Consider the following 20,019-nt stretch of genomic DNA (forward strand, 5'->3'; position numbering starts at 1 on the left):
GGGCTTCAACAGTAGCGCTGCAGGAGAGAGGCTGCCATGGTGACGGGGATCAGAAAGGAGAAGGTGCCTGCGTGCAGCGAGATGCCTGCTCCGGTGGTGTCTGTGGTGTTGGCCGAACTGCTGTTGGTGTCTGTGGCCATGGTGGTGGTGTTAGGGTTGGAGTTGGTGGAGGTCGTTGGTATTGGGTCTGTGTTGTTGTCTGCCGCCTGTTGTAATAATAATAAGAGGAGGGGTAGGGTTGAGGGTTTAAAACTTGACAAACTGTACTGCAACAAAGCCTCTTTTTTTGTGCTGAGCTGAGATGTCATACAATGGATTCCACTGATGATAAACATCTGATGCTTTACATAGAAAGCAAATTGCCTGATAAATTTGAACAGAAAGAAGAGGAAAATGCTCTTACGATGAATGCTTTACATAGAATGCAAATTGCCTGGTACATTCGAACAGAACGAAGAAGGAAATACCGTTAAGATTAATGCTTTACATAGATGGCAGATTCCCTGATACAGTTTACAGGAAGCTATTATCTGGAGTAAAACTCATTAATGCATACTGAGATCTTGCACACAAAATTAAATCCAAAACAGTGTTCAATTAAAATGTCAATCAACCTTTACCAAGTTTCAAATTGTTTCCACAGTTGTTTTTGATTACTCATCTTACAAATAATAGGGTTTGTGCTTTACAACAAGAAAAACAAAAAAGGGACCTAAGTTACTGCTCGTGCGTATCAGGTTGCGTTTGGCACACACCGAAAAGAAACTTTAGATTCTCACCCCTCCTTTGCACAGCAAGACAATACACTGCACCTGAATCATTAATTCACCCGAGTGTACTCGGAGGTAAAGACAGGCTAAATGTGAAAAAGAGAATTATGGCAGAGAATAAAATGTAATTAAAGACATAAACCAATTTAAAAATCGACTGATTCAGGGTCATGTTAATTTCCCAGGAGAATGTAGACTGTCTAGCCTGATGTAATCCAACCCATCACACCGACTATTAGCGTCTAAACTCCATCTAAAAACATAATTAAAGTCAAATAACCCATCGGCACACGGTCATTTCCATCCGTAAAAAATAAAGATCACATCCAAATGAATGTCAACCTTTTCCGATTAAATAAAAATGTAATTGGAAGCGTATAAATACACAAAAGATATATCAGCATACCTGTGTTGATAAACATATGGCGAACACAATCACTCCAAGCTGAACGATCGTCATTTTGGACATTTTCTCGCCTTTTTTGTTTTGTTGTTGCAGTAATTTGACCAGATGGAGGAGACTGCCCACAGACGCTGCTTCTCTCTAATGTAGTCGCAGCATCAGACGGAGCTTTTTATATCAGCTACAGGTCTGTGACGTAGCCGATAGGACCCTTGCACAATCGCGGACATGATTGAAGAAAGAATTTACATTTAATATATGTAAATAATAATGGTTTTGATTCTTGCACAGGATTCCTAATTGTGCACACGATGACACACGTCATGCTAATTGTATTCAGTAGTGGGATTTTATAAAACATTAAAGAAGTCAGCTGAGCGCGCATGCTCCATCCAAGCCCCAAACGGTCCTCTTTCTTTCCAAATGATAAAATGCCTTGCTCTGTGGAGAAAAACACTTTCACCAACGTAGTAAAGCCGGACGTACCATCTTTATTCACCTGCACACTGCTCCCACCGTTATGCTGCCATGGTGATACTGATTCAGACCGTTAGATTTCTGATGTCAATACCTATTTCCACTGATATAACTCAGAATTATGTAACTTCTATTAAAAATAAAGGGACATAGATCTGAGGGAAAATAAAAAATCTAAAATGTAAAAGTTATCACTACCTGTTGAGCTCTCGTGCCAGGCCATAGCTACATGCATTTGGCCACAGCGACACCTAGTGTTCAGCACAGGATTCAACTGTAACTTTGTAATTAGTTTGAAGTAGTCCTTGTTATTAATGTTATTTAATATTAGCTAGTTTCTACAGAGTGCTTTAGTATATCAGGTTGCACCGTTAAAATTGTTGAAATGTCTCTTTTTTTCTCTGTGAATGGACAGACCATGCAAGAAAAGCAGTGGTGGAAAGTACATTTACTCAAGTACTGTACGTAACAACAATTTTGAACTTTACTAAAGTATTTTCATAAAATGTTCCTTTAAACTTCTGTAAATCTACTTTTGCTCCACTATATGTTTAGTTACATGTTTAGCTACTTTTCAGAACCATTAACATAATGCAGCTCTAAATAATAAACTAGTGGACTTAATATTGAAGGTAAAAAAAAGTACAATTATCCATCATACTGTTGAACAAAAAGTAAATCATTTTTTTGTATCAGAACTTATGAGTAAAATGCAACATGATACAACACTATTAACTAATAATGTCATATAATAATAAATCACACATGGAGGCATTTTTTCTGCAGAATTACTGCTTTTACTTTTTATACTTTAAGTACATTTTGCTGACTTTTGTACTTTTTCTGAAGAAAGATTCTGAATGAAAGACTTTTACTTGAAATAAAGTATGCTGTCATTAATGTATTGTTACTTTAACTCAAGTAAAGAATCTGAATACTTCTTCCCTCCAAAAAAGTGAATGCCAATCAAATTTAGTGAAAAAGTAAAGCAATAACTTTAACTAAGAAAAAAGTGTATCCAAACATAATAAATTATTATAACACTCGTGAAAAGTAAACAGCTTATCACCTTAATCAGGAGCTACAGAGGAACATCTTTATAAGCTGATTAATGAGCAACTTATTCCTTTGTATGATAAGAAGTGTGCGTGTTTGCTGATCTTTTTATCATAACGGGTAAAACAAAGTTAAATTCGTTGTAAATGCTACAGCTCAGTGTATTTTGTCACTGATCCAGAAACACAAATGCCCATAATCAGGAATGCATTTGCATGTAATTTGATGCAGGGAAAACACCATGGCTATATTCATCTGCACAACTATTCAAAACTAGTAGGTGGACATCGCCCTCTACAGGAGGAAACACATTACTGTAAGCCAAAGCAGATCACACTATATATCTTTATTCTGTGAAGACCAGTATAACATTGTCAATCATCTTCTAAATGGACAGGATAATCGTATAGTTATGTATTCATGGGAAATAATGCAAGTATTGCTACTCAAGTGGCCACTTTTTATGACTCGGTCCAGATGTTGGGGAGTGTAACTTTGGACGTATAGTGTTCTCATTTGTGTGTTTCTTGAGGAACAGTGAGAAGGAACAGTGAGACGGTTTTATCCTTGCCTTCACCCCCCAGAGGAACCTAAAGGGACAGCGCTCCCTGCAGAGGCACCAGATGTGCGCTGTTATTGAGAGCCGGAGAGAGGGGCCTTTTGTAAGGCATCAGATAAGCCCTGTTCCCAAAGCTGGGCCCGGATCGGGTATCATCAGCGGGTGTACGAGGGGGCGAAACCAAAGCCCTGCGCTGGATCGGGTTTCTGTTTACACGAGCCGTGGTCGCTCCTCCAACCAGAGAGGAGAGAGGTTCTGAAACAGGCCTCACGTCCCGCCTGTCTGTCTACCTGTCTGTCTCTCTGCATGGGGTTTAGCCACCAAGTGAAAGTTCTGCGAAGGAAACACATTAAAGAATGCAGTACACATTGACTTTAATCAAATGTATTATGTCAACAGACTATGCATAATTGTATTAGGTTAGTTGAAAGCAATAATTAAGTTGAACCTAATATCTTATCAAATATTAAAGTCACATTTCATTTTTTTCAGTGTAGTGAAAGCCCAGTTTGCCTATTACTTGGCAATGTCATAACGAACTGTATGGGCTAATTCTTCATGAGTATGAAACCGATGCAAGTTCAAGTGGAGACACTTCAATGAAAATGCAAAAAAAAAGATTATAACATATTATTTATTTCCAACATGAAATACCATGTGGATGAATGCAACTCGCCCCTCTCCATGTCTTCCTTACTGGACCTAGAAACATGATATAAGCGTAATAAACTATAGCCTAACCGTCCATTAGAATGTAAATCCAACCTGTGGTAGTTTTCCAAAAGCAAAGGTTGCCCTGGAGCCAAACGTGCACATTACAGGTGGATTTTTTGTATGCAGTGCACACAAATACACAAACAATGTCACACAAGGAATCACTGATCAAACAGATCCCATTTGAGAAAATCCCCTTACATTCTGTCATGGTATCGTTTAACTCACAGCGTTCTTTTCATCTCTTTATTTTAAGACGAGTTTACAGACAGTGTTTGTACTGTGTCCCCTCAGATAAAACACAGTCTTCGCATTCCTTATGAAATGTATCTGTTGAGATTTGGGAGGGGTGGGCGCCAGGTGTTGGGTTACATCAAATCACAGGGCCCTCCCTTCCCTATCCGGAGAGGGCAGTGTCAAGTTTAATAGAGAGAGAGAGAGAGAGCAGGAGTTATACCGGAAGCTAGGTAACTTTGATTTCACAATAAAAGCCTAAAGGATCACTTTATTAAGACAATACAAAAAGCATATCTATAGCCTTTTATTTTGAACATATATTTACTCAAGGCAATATGTTAGACCTGATACAGAGAACAGAGACAATTAAGTATTATTACATGAACAGTTTTATGGTTAAGATGGTATTTTGTCAATGATTTGTTTGATTTTAATGTGAGTTTGACTTGTGATGTTTGGTTTGATTAAACCAAGAGAGCTTTCATAGTCAGGTTTGACTATTAATTGTGGCACACATGCTGTTAATATTCAAAATGACTTCAATTGGGATTATTATTTGAAATACAAAAGAAATTATCAGCATCAGCGACGTTTTAGTTTCCTAAAGTTTACGTTTTTCATACATGTTGGTCATTAATCATTTTGGTAATTTTGAGTTTTCTTTTTATTCATACCGAGATCAACTGTTTAAAGTTTAATTGTTGATCATAACCTTGGTTGTCCTTAGAAAACACATTATGTCAGGTTGAAGTTCACAATTTAGTTTGAAAGTCTCAACCGGAAGCCTTATCTTTGTTACCTGCAGGTGTTTGTCAGCGTTGCAGAAGAGAGAGTGCTGATTGTTCTGCTGCGGAGCCTCCAGCCCGGAGCGCACGCATGTTCAGTCCACTCCAATGGTGTGAAGCCCAGATGAGGGACTCAGACGTCCGGGAATGACAGCCGCTGTCACCGGGAGTGACAGCTTTCACTATAAGCTTCTCCTCTAAAAACCTCCAGCTGACAACCAACACTGATCCGGTTCGGATCCTGCCAGACAAGGACTATGCCAGAGATGGAGAAAGGGAGACCACCGGAAAATAAACGCAGCAGGAAACCTGCGCACCCCGTGAAAAGGGAAATCAACCAGGAGATGAAGGTGGGAGTGAGTTTGTTTCCAACTTCTATATTTATATCAACAGAGTCGTGTTGACCCAGCCAAAACTTTTTGTATACGCGCAAAATCACTTTCCACTCAGAGAGGAGAATGAACTGCGCAAAACTCAATCCTGGAAAAAGTTAAACTTTGTTTGTTTTCAGTGAATGCTCTCCTTGTGTCTTTTATGTAAGCAATAGGTTATGAATATACTTTTGTGGCACATTTAGAAAAACAACTTTTAAAATGTGATCCCCTTTGGAAGACAGAACCTTATTAAACTTTTCTTATAGATGTAAACTCGAAATGTCTAACACAGAGACACAGGAAGTTTTGATTATAGAGTTTCGCAGTCATTATGAGTGGACTGGTCTTGGGACGCCATGTCAGGCCAGCTGTGGCCGGACGCGCTCACCGTAATGTCCAGCGGAGATCCAGATGTGCGTCACTTCTTCCCCGCTCTTTCAGTGCGCACACTTGCTGTAGCCTACCACAGAGTCTTTCCCTTGTGCTCACCAAAAGAGAGAGTGAATTTATTTCCTACAAATAATCAATGTCATACAACGGAAAACACTTAAGCACAATAAAAAAGTTTTAAATTGTGTTAATTTCACACCAGAATAACTTGCCTATGCAGAGATCATGTTCATTGGGGCATATCCTTTAAGAATGCCTCCTCTGTCTATTTCTTTAAAGGACAGTCACAGTTAAATCACAGTAACAGACTTTGATTCCCTCCCACCATTATGAGCCCATTACTGCATGGAAACTAATCCATGGATTGTCTGCTTTGTTTGGGTTTGGACACTGAGTATTTGAGAGTGTTGACGGTGGTTGTAAGTGATATCTGAAGCTCCTTCAAGCAAGAGCTCAGAAATCAAAAAAGACAAGCAACTCTTTTGGGGCGAAGGAAGGAGATTTTGGCCTTTTCGTGAGAGAGGAAATGTGCTCTTAATGTGTAAGTGGTTTGGATTGTAGCATTTGATATCCAGGGGAGGTGTAGAGTTACAAATTAACTAATTTTAATCAAAACATGTGAAACGCTATCCCCTCTTGATGTGAGCCTGCTGGGCTGAATCTCAGGGTCGGCCCCAGTTTGTTGCCTTTGGCTGCAACTCTCTCTGTGGTTCGGGATATGGCTTGTCACTCTCACAAAGCAGATGTTTGTCTGAACTGCCAAAAAGAAACAAAAACAATATTGTGGGAAGTGGACTGGTGGGGGGAAAACAAGAAAACAGAGAGACTAAATGAAACTGAGCTGTTTGAATAAAGAAGAGGATACCCAAATTAGATGTGATGGGACAAAGTAAAATCATAAAGATGTGCACCTTTTTTAAAAAGAGTCAAAGGGGGAGGATAAGGGGGAGAGAAAGAGACAGACAGGAAGGCAGTCTCACTGATTTCTAGCTCAGCTGAGGTCCAGCCTTGTGTTGTCTCTGTAATACATCTGTTTCAACACCACATTCGGACCTACTCCCTCCACGTCAGACCCGAGCGCAGCACCAGACACCGGATACTTAACTTTAATCATCGTTAGGCATATTTAGCTGGATATGATACCATTGCTTGCACTCACCCACACACTCTCCCAGACACACACACACACAGCAGAAAGCGAGCAAGCAAGGGAGAGATCCATTTCTTTGAGGCCCTAGAGCAGAGCAGAGGTCGGAGTGAGGAAAGCAGGGGAAAGAATGTGCAGTCAGTACTACAGCACTACAACACCACCACAGCAGACTGGCTCTGCTGGAAAAGGTTGAAACCTGAGAGGCAGAGCTGTGTCGGGTGTCAGGGCTGGAAGGTGCTGGAGTGGATGGTGAAGATGGGAGGTAAAGGGGGGCAGAGAAAAGGAAGAGAGGCAAGGGGAGGGACATGGAAAGCAGAGGAATAGAGTGAGAGTGGTGGACACTGGAGAGAGAAGAAGAGAGAGGAAGAGAGAGGAGTGGGGCATTTCCGAGAACCGTGGGACCTCGCTGTGGTGTAGGGTGTCCCGCTCTGATTTCTGCCCGTTCCGGATCAGGTTTCTCCTCCAATCCGGTTCGCCCAAAGCCACAGAGAGAGGTGGGTGGATAAAGAGAGAGACCTTTGTGTTTTCTGTTTTTTTTATTTTCATCTGGACGTAATAAAAAAATAAAAAAGGGACCACACATCCCATCTGCGGGGAACAGTTTTCTTTTCTCTCTCTTTTTTCCAATTAAGAGAGATAAACAAAGGATGATTCATAGATTTCACACTGGTGTTAGGTTTTAAACCTTTCCGTCTCAGATTTAGCAAGAGTAAACAACTTGAATACATCATGGAAAAAGCGTCATACTGTACTCCACTGTGCCCATATTCATTTCCCCAAATGGGCTGGGGCTGAGAAAGAATCCCTTGCATTGATTCTGAGAAGGAAGGTCTGATTATGTTTAACATAGGATAAAAAGTTCCACTAACAACCCTAAGACGTACGGTCACAATTTCCCACTTGCAGGCAGACTATGGCTCAGTTACCGTATCCCTTTACATAGAGAATTAATCAGTGATTTATTTCCCTCTTTTTCTCATGTAGACGTTTGCAGAAAGCACCATGAACGAGCTCCTGGGATGGTACGGCTATGACAAGGTGGACCTCAGAGACTCGGAGGCCAACGAGATCAGAAACTACAGAGAGAGGCGTCAGCATGTGTCTGTGCTAAAAGGTGAGGGGAGGTGTCAAGAGTTCACTGTTCACTGAGTTCAAGAGTCTTCTTGAATTTACACTGACAGGTTCTGCAGGTTTCTGTGCAGACATTGAGTCACTGTTCAAATTAGCCAGACGTACTCTGCTGTAGTTGCAACTTCTCAAGTTTCATTCACTCAGATGCATCTATTGTTTCTCAACACCACTGTTCTAGAAAGTCAGTGTAGGTCATTGTTATTTGCAAAGAAGACGTTACAGTTTCATGTTAGCCATACCGTGGATGTATGCTATTGTATTACATGACAAATATACAGCTTTATAGTGTGCTTTTGTCTTTCAGAGAACTCAGTGCCAAAATCCAAGAGCGTGGACACCAAAGTCAGTCACTCGGTACTCGCCATGAAGAGCGGAGAGAGAGAGTCCTCCAGTGTCCCCTCCTCTTCATCCTCCTCTTCCTCAACATGCTCGTCCCTCAACACTTCCAACGAGCACAAGAGTGCCCCTGTCATTGTCCCCCTCATAAAGCCATCAGCAGGTAGTGCTACTCGACTACACACCAAGTGATGTAAATTAGCTCATGGCATGGCTGTAGCTCTCAGACTTACACATGCACATATGATTGTCAATTTGAAGCAAGTCTATATTTGAAATCAAGAGTTTATGATGGGCAATGTGGATGGGGCATATATTGGTTTCAGCATTTTTTTCTCATGACATTCCCAAAAGATCTTTAGAGAAATTGTAATACTGGTTAATACAATATGTCCTTTTGCTCCAAGAATCTTTTTTTGCTTTTAAACTAAAAACGAGTTGCAGCTCATGAGGAATCGGCTTAGTTCGTCTGAACAAGTTAAATCGGCTTAATATTATAATTTGATATGGACCTATGTGTCTGAAAAACATTACACTTTCTGATGTTTTGACAGCGTGCACAAGCCTAGAATTAAATAATGATAAAAATAGACATGGGTTGACTTCCAAATGCATCTGTGTTATCAGGGTGAACGGGGTAGTAATGGTAACCCAGTGATTGTCACGCTGCACTGCACATATCATTGAAGTTATATAATAAGGGCTACAGTTCTTACATTGTACACTCAATGTTCAATCTTGGACCCATCATTGTTTATTTTAAAACATTTCAAATTGTGTCGGGGTTCGTACCCCTATGGATCTCATAAAGTGGTGGTGCAGATATTGAGAAATAACAGGGGGTGCAGCCCTATCTCTGGCTTCCCTGATATAATATTTAAGTACTCCTTAAATTATTTAATTGTCGGAAATATCTCACTTGACGTTTTGGTGGCCCTCCAGCTGTGGGCCAGTGTACAATAATACTTTTAACATACTGACATTAAGATAAAGACTTTTTTAATATGGCCACAGTAAAAATGATCTTCAACAACAACAGTCTTACACTTGCATCCCTAACTCTGGCTTTACAACTGAAACAGAGATGAGGACTGTTTAAGCAAAGCGCAATAGTAAAACTTTTGCAAAATGCAATCATAAACTGACGTGACTTTATTTCTGTTTCCCCTGCAGTTGAAGATGTACAGAATGTGCAGATAGTGTGTGTTTGGTGCCAGAAGGAAGGAGTAAAGCGCTACTCTCTATGCATGGGTTCAGAGCTCAAAAGCTTCTGCAGTGAGAAGTGTTTTGCCGCCTGCAGGCGCGCTTACTTCAAACGCAATAAGGTCAGTAGCAAACCACAATGTATTCTTCACTAATAAGTTTCACTTTTAGGGCAGGCTTCTAGCTTGTTGGTGAGATTTTGGAAATATTTGTATTTATGGCATGATTATCTGTAGATTTATGTTTAGATTTTTCAAATGATATGGTCCAAGTTTTTGCCAGCTATGTTACTCTATACACAGCAGACCCAGGTATCAAGTGGTTTCTGGCAGGTTAAAACACCTTCAGAAACAGAAACGTCTGATCTTGTGAGGTCATTACTTTTAAAAGAGAGGATCTCTGAGAACACACTTTCTAGATGGACGACCCAGTATAGGAATGGAGCGAGGGAGGTCAAAGTTTGTAGAGGACACTTAGTATCAGTTTCGCGTTAATGGAGGAGGGGCCAGCCATTAAGTGGCCCTGGGCAGGAAAGTATGGAGAACCGCTCTGTTGCACATTGCCATGATTTTTCACCTTCCATTACGACATGGATATACCCTCTTTAGAAGTGCGGTGTGACAAGCAGCTATATCGCCTTTCACCTTCACTGTTGGTTAAACTGTGATAGGTTTATTCACAGAGACAATAAGGAGGGCTGAACAGACTATCTGTGAAACAAGCCCTCTAGTTTTTCGGAGGCCGGGAGGAAAACATTGCCGTTGGCTTGTCGCTGCTTGTCTAAGAGGAAGGCCAGGAGGCCTGGGGCGAGGTGTCCACTTTCAGTGCATACCTTACCTTCAGCTGCCTCATGTTTCGTAACTCAACACGACTCAATGGGTCACAGAAATGGGGGAGCACTCAGATCCACAGCAGATCAGCTTTCATGAATCAAGAGGAATTTCCTATATTAATACTGGCAAGGCCATTAATAATATGTCAATACATCACCTACATTATCTCCCTACTCCTTTGTAGACTTGTATCTGTTTCACAACACAGTGGTTTCCCTTTGTTGTTTTGACCTTTAGGGCTGGGTGTCATGTATGAAGTTCAAACCGTTTTTAACCTTTTTTTCTGCATTAATGACCGCAGAATGATTTCACTGTAGCACTTTCAATTGAGGCAACCGCAGCTACTTCCTCATAAATTGGAGAATAAATCCATCAAAGGAGGGGGGTTTTTACCTCAGGGTTGTCAAACTGCTTCACATTGGTTTATGTCATGAGTGTCATATTGTGGTTTTCCCCTGTCAGGCCAGAGATGAAGACCTCCACGGTGAAAGATCCCCTCAGCACCCCCATACAGAGGACTCGCCCAGACTGGTGTTGAAGATAAACAGCAGTGTCAGAGTAAGAGGACACTATCAATGCAATCTTTTGTTTTACAATGTGAAGTGTTATTATCTTTTTATGATTGTATATTCCAGATATTGTTTTCTTCTAACCTTAAGACATTGAGAGAAAGTCAGCCTACTATTACTGTGTATTTGTAAACATTTCTTAAAGTTTTCAGACTGAATTTATAACTGAATTGACCCTCCACAGTCTCTCTCCCCTGTACCGCAGGTATGCGATTGGTGCAAGCATGTTCGTCACACTAAAGAATACTTGGACTTCGGATCTGGAGAAGAACGACTCCAGTTCTGCAGCACTAAGTGTCTGAATCAGTACAAGATGGACGTTTTTTACCGAGAAGCCCGTGCAGCTCTCACCAGCTCCAGCCCAAACAGAACCAGCCAGGAGGGGAGGGCGGACACCATTGGGGCCGGGCAAAAACTACTCACTCCTGAGTCTTGGAGCAGCATCAGCAGCGCAGGGGATCCCCGTCATAGAAACCTTTCTCCCAGAGGGCCGACGGCAATCCATGGATCAGCAGAATCCATGTCCCCCTCAGAAGCATCCTTTTCTAATTCAAAGGTTCCTGTCTCTGGACTGAAGAACCTGGAGAGACCTATCCTGTCTGCTCCCCCTGCCGTGGATATGTCCCCCCGCCCTGCTAACCTTCATCCTGCACATCATCCTCGTCCTCCTTTGGAACACCAGCCTTTACCACATATCCCCATGCCCTTCATCAGACCTCCTCTTCATGCCCAGGGCCTGAAAAGCCCCCTTGGCAACCCTTCCAGGCACCCAGGCCCACCTTCAAGCCCCATCTACAGACCTCCTCACTCTCCTCACATGCAGCCCCCGAACTCTTCCATGAATCCACCTATGATGCATCCCTTCCCAGGCGCCTACTTCCCTGGCTTGCACTCCCCTCCTCTGAACATGATGCAAAGAGGTCCAGTCCCAATGCATCACATGATGAACTATGGTATTCCTTCCTTTAGCCCTCTTCTGCCCCACCCCACTATCCTGGTGCCTTATCCAATTATTGTCCCCCTACCTATCCCCATACCCATTCCTATCCCTTTTCCTTACCCTGCTAAGGCAAACGTAGAAACGCCAAGTCACAGTGGTGTTATTCAGCCTGTGCCAGAGGGGGTAGACAGAGGTAAATCTAGGGCTACCAGGCCGCCATCTCCAGGGGTCCCTGAAGGGGAGAGCAGATTTGTAGCCAACAAATGGGGTGCGACTATGAGTCAAGGTCTCCCCTCACCAAGTCATCCCAACACGGATTGGGTTAAATCAGAGAGGCCATTCCCTTCTCCGACATCCACCCCTCACAGTGGAGCATCCTCCCCCCGAGCACAGTACAATGAATCCCCCTACTCAGCATCAGGGTTGGAGGGGCTGACAGACTTTAAGCAGCAGCAGCAGTCGGAGCGACAGGTTATCCAAAGGGTTCTCCAAAGGACCCAGGTTAAGCCAAGTGCCAATGGAGTAGTGGACCTATCGGGGCTGCGAGAGTCAGGAGCTGGGCAGGGTCCCAGATCAGGGCTCCAAGAGGTCATCAGACCCACCCCTCCTCTACCACAGTCCCCACCACATGACACTCTCTACCATCTCCAGGACTCCCACACACCTTTACACAACCCAACCAGCCCAACAGGGAGCGGCCATCTTTACGATGCCACATCCTCTGCTCTGAAATCTCAGGACCACAGTCCAAACGGGATGTCCTACTCATCCCCACCCGCTAGTCCAGACTCCCCCCTTCCCCTGAGAGTACCAGCACCACCCCCTGACCCTGCGCTCAGTGAGCTGGAGGCCATCAAGGAGAACAAGTGCTCTGTTATTGGCCCAGTGCGAGTTGAGGGGCCAGTCAGTCAGTCAGAAGAGCCTTTAGCAGTAGTCGGGGAGGTAGGAGATGACGCCCATGTTCCTGATGAGGACCATGCCTATGCCCTGCCCACAGCGCCAAAGACAGGTGGGACCACCACCCCTCTGCTCTTGCCCAAACTCAGGGACAAGGGTTGCCTGCGGAGCCCTGCTAATACGGCCAGTGCTGGAGACGTGGAGCCAGCTCTGAAGAGGCGATGCCTACGAATCCGCGATCAGAATAAGTAGAGGATGGAGGTGAGAGAGATTCTATTACAAGGCAAAGTATAGATAGACTTGCTTTCACTTGCTGCTCCATCTAATATTACAGAGTCGTACATTGAAAAAAGGAGAACACTATTTTTCCTTGTTATCTAACTCGTACATCAACAACAGAGTTGCCACAAGCTGCCCATGAGTTGGATTCATTGCATGTGATACAAGAGTATAGGAACTTGACCCTTACTGTATTCTCATACATTTCTTTAAATCCCATGGCTTTGTTGTGTGTGGCAAGAGCCATCAATGTGATGTTCTGGTTTGGTTGAATTAAAAAAACGAGCAATTATTTATAAACGGCATTTGAAGAGGGATTGGAAAATGGGCGCATACACACATTCACACATACACAAGGCAAGCTTAATCACAGGTCTCACAGTATGCACATGGTCACTAAACAGCATGGCGCCAATGAGAGAGAGTCCTAGTAACCTGGCACTCCTTTAGGCTCTAAGGTTACAGCAGGGAAAGGAGGTGGAGGGCACAGGCAGAGAGAGTCACTTTGAAAGGCGATCACTTGAACACAAACTGACAGTCACAATGCTTTGTTTGCATGGCATCCTGTTTTGTAGGCTCAGTTTTGCAAAGACATGCGAGTATGTGTCTGTTTAAGAGGGAGGGAGACATTTCTCAATTTGTACCTTTTTAGCTGATGCTTTTATCCGTAGTCGTTTGCAATGTATGAGAAGGTAGTAAGACAGATGGTTGCTGATAAATCGAAGCTGTGACCTTGAGGTTATGGGATGGTCTTACAAACCTGACACTGAGACAGAGGGACGGATCAAGTGAGGTTGATCAAGTGTGTGACCCCAAGTCAAATTCTTGCTTCTTGCTGTATGAACGGTGAGGCAGTGCAGGCATGTTTCTGGGGTCACTACAGAGACAGAGGTGATTGTCAGGCAGACTATAAGGCGCTGTGAATATGAAAGCTGGCCCTCATGTGATAAGGCTCTGGGGCTTCACTAGAAAACACAGAGACAGAACCAGAGCGTTTCAATTACACATGTCATAATGACACCCTGTTCTGGCTTCGGCTCGTCTCTTTCCCATGTAGGAGTTTAGCACTCTCCTCTCTTCTCACATTTCAATCCCTTTCCTTCTCTTCACTCACCACCGCTGTCCCCGGCCAACCAGATGTTGTTGTTAGAGTAGAGCAGCAAATCCTCCTTACTTTAAACCAATCAAAGAGCATCTTAATTTCCCTCTCCTGATTGGTATAAACAGCTGTAACACCACCCATCTTCCTCACCTGCTAGTATCTTAGCATAAAAAGATCAGGTTACCATTTTACTCTACGTCATGACATTAATCTGCTGATATTACAGGTTTGATTTCAACTGGCCTGGTTTTCTCTCCAAAGGCCACGGGTTATATATCTGTTTTTAAAATGATGGCTGTTGATAGAGAAAGCACAACATAAACCTTTATACTTTACCCCAGATGTTTTGTGTCTAAGTAACAGGCTTCCCTTTCACTCAATGTGTTCCAACCTTTGTCATTTGTTGTGGGTCAGTGCGTCCCCTTAGTAACCAATACATATGAAATCACATCATGCTGCTTGTGTCGTGCAGACGGATTTATGGCCCTGCGTTGTGTGTAATGGGAGCTGGCTGCCGTATGCGTATTACTTTAGCTCGCCACCTCTGTGCTCTGGGTTGAACATTGCCGTCTTGTTCCATTGTCCCCACTGCTAAAAGTCTTTAAAACATCTCCCACTTTGACAGAATCTGCAGCCAAGTGAAGGATTTCACCTCAGGAAACAGCCAGTTTTTTCGTCTCAGTTTTCCCTGCCTTTATTTGGGATATTTTATAGCCCCGTGTAATCTGATCCCACCACATGGGTATTCGCTGAGCGTTTGAAACTAAAACGCAATGGGACAGAGGGAGTACAGAACCCTGGTTTGGCCCTTACATGACAGTCTGTGTGTTTACGTTTAATATGTGTGTGTTTGAATGAAGGTCTGTGTTAGTGTGTGTGAGACAGAAAGAGGCCAGATGTTCTTAGTTTGATTGTGCCCTGTGCGACAGTTATCTGAGTGTTGAAATGACTAAAAGCCTCATTCTTGGCGTTTATGTAGAATAGCTGGATTAAGGAATAAGTGACCAGAGCAGAAGGGGTTGATATAAGATATCTTAGAAATTGAAATTAGAATCAGCCCAGAATCTATAACATCTCATTTCTCTTTCTCCCTTTCCCTTTTTCTCCATCTAATGAACAGACTCCCTGTTTAACACTGTATGGCAGTGCCAGATTCAGTGCCACGCCCTCTTGTGGACAACGCCAGTGTTCACACCCTCCAGCCTGTCCCTCAGCCTGTCAGCCCACCAGAGTGTTGCTCTGCCTGTAGACCAGCAGGGTGACAACACAGGAAGCAGTCCAGATGGCCATATTATCACAAGTCAACGTGAGGGAAGAACACAACACAGTCACACGTTTTGTCTTGGACCAAAGAGTATTGCTGGAGTGTTATGTTGTGTTCAGTGAGCCCTTGAAATGGAGCATCTCAGATCTTCTCCCAGTCTGACATTGCCCTGAAGTGTGTCTGTGTGTGTGTTTGTGTGTGTTAGTGTGGCTGCCCAGATGCGCTCCTACTCCTCTCCTTGCTCCATGCAGCAGACAGGGCTCTGATCAGCCTTGTGTGGTCTTCTCAGATGGAGCCTGAACATGATCTCTTTCCAGGGGAAACGGTTTGTTTTCCCTGCACGGCTTGCACAAAGAGCCACATTGTTCCTCTCCCCATATCCCACGCTGACTCCCCACTCCAGGTTTTGGGTTACCTGGCCGACAGGGGCTCAGACTTCAGGAGCTTTTTTATTTTTTTGACCGACAGCCAGGAATATAGTATACCCTTTTCCCCTCCACCTCACCGCCCAATCTAAATATGGTACGCAGTAACCCACTGGTTCTGAAGCTGATCCCTCACAACCGATTGCCTGTGATTACAATTTCTGGTGAGATTAGGTCTTTATTGGGCAGTTTATATACTGCCGGGAGAGAGCCTGGCTCTGAAGGGTAAGGATTCTCCCTCCGCCACCTCTAAAACAAGGTCAACATTTCCTTGAAAATAAGAGTGGACACCTTCTAGTTGAGAAGGTCTGTAAACACTTCAAAGATAACGCTGGTCCCTCAGCTTTCACATGATCTGCCAAAGATTTGATAGCAAATCAGAAATTGAGTATGTTTTAGCATCATGTCAGGCACAAGACAGTTTACCTGATTCAGATTTGTTTTAATGTCCCTCGATCTGATCATAAAAGTCTTAAAATCAGACTGGTAGTAAAAAAAAAAGTAATATTACACTCAACCATCAAATGCTGTAATACGCAGCAATCAGTATTAGTTTCCTTTGCTATACCGGATACCTGATGAGAGATGATCCTGATTAGATTACTTTGACATTTTTTCAACACTTGTCCCATTGTAAGATTTTCTTGTTGTACTCCACACAGATACTATATGATGTTATATTAATTTATGGATGATGCATCTGTAGATTTTCACAAAAAAGTGCTTTATTTCTTCCTTTGTTTTGTTTTTTCTGTAATTATTGTACTTTGTGAGTGCCGAAGCTCTTAAAAGCCCCTTGTCTTTATGTTTATATACTGCATCCCCACTAGAGAGCAGTGTTTGCCTTTGTAACTTTGCACCTGCCCTTAGTTGAGAAAGCACCAGAAGGCCCATAGGCAGCCTGCTGAAACCCATATGAGTACACAGAACATAACACTGCTCTCAGTGCCAGCGGATATGCAATGCCAAGTCAATCGCTTTTCGTCAACATCTCGCTGCCATTATTTTTTCCTTACATCAATAACAGCAGTGTCAAAAGGACCCAGGCTGCCCTTCAAGGCCTCTTTTTAATGAAGAGTTCATCTGCCCCTGGGATAAGTAGTCATAATTACCAACTCCTAGAATAACTCCAAATGTGACCCACCCCTGCCATCATTCCAAAACGAAATGCCTATTGGTTAATTTTTGTGTGAGTGCGTGTGTGTGTATGTGTGTAAGCGTGTGTGTGACACATCTCTCCCCACTCATTCCAGCCTACATCTTCATCACAGGTCATGCCATTATGTTAGTGTCATCCTCGGCTGGCCAGGGGACTTTGTCAGTGATGACATCACTCCATGCAAATAGCTGGGGTGTCAACAAGTAGTCCTCTGCTCTCACGCCAGAGGCCTAAAAAGACATTGTTAAAGACTGCCATTGTTGGTTCTATTGCACATTTTAATCATTGCCATTTCTGACCTGATACAGTGTGTGTGTTAATCCAATGTTTGGACAAAAAAAATACTTTTGTGTCAGAAATGATATTGCTGTTGTTGCCTGAAATGCATTGGTACTTTCTGACCTCCCCTATCAAACATTTAGCCCACTGTCTGAATAGCTTATTCACAGATTGTTTGTATTTCAATATAGATTCAGTAACCAAGAGCTTTGGTGAAGACCTCTTTGTAAAGTAAAATAAATAAAAGTTATTCTAAGAGCAAAATAATGTGTTCTGTGTTCTTTAATTGTTTTCATTTATTTAAAAAAGAAGCAAATGTAATTCTCAACCAATCATTGATCTTGTGCTGTGCTGTAACCTTCTACATTTAAATATTATCCTTAATAATGTATAGCCATAAAACAATTATTTTAGATGTTTAAATGTAGATAAGGACAACTAGCACACGGCAGTCCCTGTCATTTTCTATTTTTAGTGCCAGCGTGTCTGCAAGGCAGCCCATCAGCATTCCTAAAATACTGAAAGTTGGTCGAGGCCCTGAGCTGTGACGGTAAAAGAGATGAATGAGATAAGAGATCAGGAATTCTCGGTGTGGGCTGGGGGGGGGGGGGAGGGAGTCAGTGATTGGAGGCAGTTAGGAGACTGGTGGTGACCCGGCCAGGGGCAACTTTCCTGGGTAAGATATGGAGCAAATCTGCTGCACAGGAGAACTCTTATCGGTACTCACCTACACAAGGAAGAAGAAACTGATATGGCATTCATTTCATGTGTTTTGTTTTCAAGTAACCTACATTAAGGAAGAATAAGCCGGATACATGGGCTTGCCTTCAAAATAAAAGCATAAATCAATCTGACCAATGACATTGTTTTATGGTAGTATTTTGTCATAATTTTATTATTAAGATTTGATGTATAAAATGCATGTATAACATTTATTCATTCAAAATACAATTGTGAGAAAAAAGTTATACAAAACTTTATAATGAGTTTCATGCAGAATGGTGCTTTTTCGAAAATGTGTTTCTCAGCTGAAATCACACAAAAAGACACACGTTGAAATAATAGCTGAAAACAGACGGTAAATATGTTTAAATAAAAAAAAGATCTGTGCATAAACTAGCCATAATTCAGAACAGTTATATTACATTTAAATACACATATTATTAAGGTTTTAGACGTATTTTTAATATGTTAATAATATGAACTATAAATGTTATTTATAATCCAGCCTAGCCTTATATTTATCATATTTGTTAACATTATAAACTGCAGCATTTTATTCTAAGGTGTAATGTTTAATTAGATTTATTTTGACAGTTCTAACCGGAAGTTGTGCTGTCTGACTTCGCAGCAGTCTCTACAGACAGTAGACACGTTGTGGTAGGATCAGATTTTGTTGTATCTACCTGGCAGCAGGTAGTGGAACCCGCCTTCTCCCGGCTCTCAAATAAGTCTGCTTGGTTTACAGTTTGTTGAGAGATTTTAATGAAAGAAGGAGGGTGAGCCGGACAGTGTACTTTGGCAGCGGATAAATAATTAACCTGGCAGCTCAAGCAGTTTACAGAAGAGCTGACATGAGGAGCAGAGCCAAGCAGTAGCGGAGTGTGCCCCCCGTGTGCCTGTGTCTCGAGACTGAAAACAGGCCTACAGGTGTTTTTGTATTTCAACTGTTTTAATGCCATTTGACCTGGATACACTGCACTGTAATCATGCTGGGAGCCGAGGGCAGACTGGAGAGCCGGCTGGAGAAGCTGGAGTCCCTCATGAGGGATTCACAGTCGGGACTAAACTTGGAAACACTACTGGTAAGTTTTATTTCCCTCTCTGTGTCTGATACAGGTGAGTCTTACTACTCAAACTTATGAGACACACTCTTACACGTAGCCCACATAGCTCACATAGCTGTGCTCCGAGTTGTTGGTCTGTCATGATCAAGGATCACCTGAAGGGAAGTGTCCCGTGTCTCAGAGGACAGCTGGAGTAAACAAATCAAAGACCAGTTACACAATCTAAAAAAACACGTACTCATTGATGATCAAGAGTGAGTGATTACATTATCTTTATATGATAACAGTTTGTGAAAAGTTTAGTTGCCATTTGTTTATCATTACTTTAGCTTTTAGTCAGGGATGCAGTAGAAGGGGAAACCCCACCTAAACTATGTGTTGCCTCCTTTTCCTGTGTTCAATACACTTTAATCCTCACTGTTACGGTTAAAAGGGAAATTAACAGGGGTTTATAATTATCCAATATTATGATTCATTTCTAAAAGGGGCGTTTAAGTGAATGTTCACTAACAGTCAGTGCATACCCTGGATTCTAATTATTGTACCCATTCATCTTACCTAGCCACTTCATCATTATATGTTTGTGATTAGTCTCTTGGTGTGGCCTCTAATTTGACGTGCCCTCTCTCTAACCTGCCCTAAGAATGTACTGGGCCAACTTTTTTGAAACATGCTGCCACTGTTCAGCTTATCTGCTTCAACTTCTGTCAACAATTACACACTTTTGAGCTGATATGGTGCAGCTTTTGTTTGCTGGGCCTCTGTCTTGACAGTATTTCCCACCAGGCCTCAGCTCAAAACTTTCTTTACTTTGTAAGTATGCACAAAGCGCTCTGGAAGTGAAAACATGTTACAGTTTGCCTTCCAAACAATCCTGAGATACCTGAGGACATTTTTCTG

General features: G+C 42.5%; 2 protein-coding genes across 9 annotated transcripts in view; both read left to right on the forward strand.

Moving 5' to 3' along the window:
• The window catches only part of LOC307015240 (sine oculis-binding protein homolog), a 36,114-nt gene extending 18,515 nt beyond the window's left edge, over window positions 1-17,599 (forward strand). Inside the window, exons 2-8 of one of the 4 annotated variants that reach the window (XM_079643743.1) lie at window positions 5,022-5,357; window positions 7,900-8,029; window positions 8,351-8,545; window positions 9,556-9,707; window positions 10,881-10,976; window positions 11,193-13,085; window positions 15,326-17,599. In XM_079643743.1, the coding sequence (XP_079499869.1) occupies window positions 5,259-5,357; window positions 7,900-8,029; window positions 8,351-8,545; window positions 9,556-9,707; window positions 10,881-10,976; window positions 11,193-13,076 (2,556 nt within the window). In that variant the 5' untranslated portion in view covers window positions 5,022-5,258 and the 3' untranslated portion in view covers window positions 13,077-13,085; window positions 15,326-17,599. Of the gene's footprint in view, window positions 1-5,021; window positions 5,358-7,899; window positions 8,030-8,350; window positions 8,546-9,555; window positions 9,708-10,880; window positions 10,977-11,171; window positions 13,086-15,325 lie in introns of all 4 variants that reach the window. The other 3 variants (XM_079643741.1, XM_079643744.1, XM_079643742.1) reach the window with 3 other exon arrangements.
• Window positions 17,600-18,708: 1,109 nt separating this feature from the next.
• Window positions 18,709-20,019, forward strand: part of LOC307014249 (rho-associated protein kinase 2-like) — a 34,902-nt gene continuing 33,591 nt past the window's right edge. For all 5 annotated transcript variants that reach the window (XR_013801206.1, XM_079642112.1, XM_079642111.1 and 2 more), the window contains exon 1: window positions 18,709-19,137. Coding sequence is in view for 4 of the 5 variants with exons in the window: in XM_079642112.1 (XP_079498238.1) it covers window positions 19,042-19,137 (96 nt within the window). In the remaining variant the exon portion in view is untranslated. The remainder of the gene's footprint in view (window positions 19,138-20,019) is intronic.

The sequence above is a fragment of the Notothenia rossii genome (genome assembly GCF_949606895.1).
Source record: "Notothenia rossii genome assembly, chromosome: 8".
NCBI classification, from domain to species: Eukaryota; Metazoa; Chordata; class Actinopteri; order Perciformes; family Nototheniidae; genus Notothenia; species Notothenia rossii.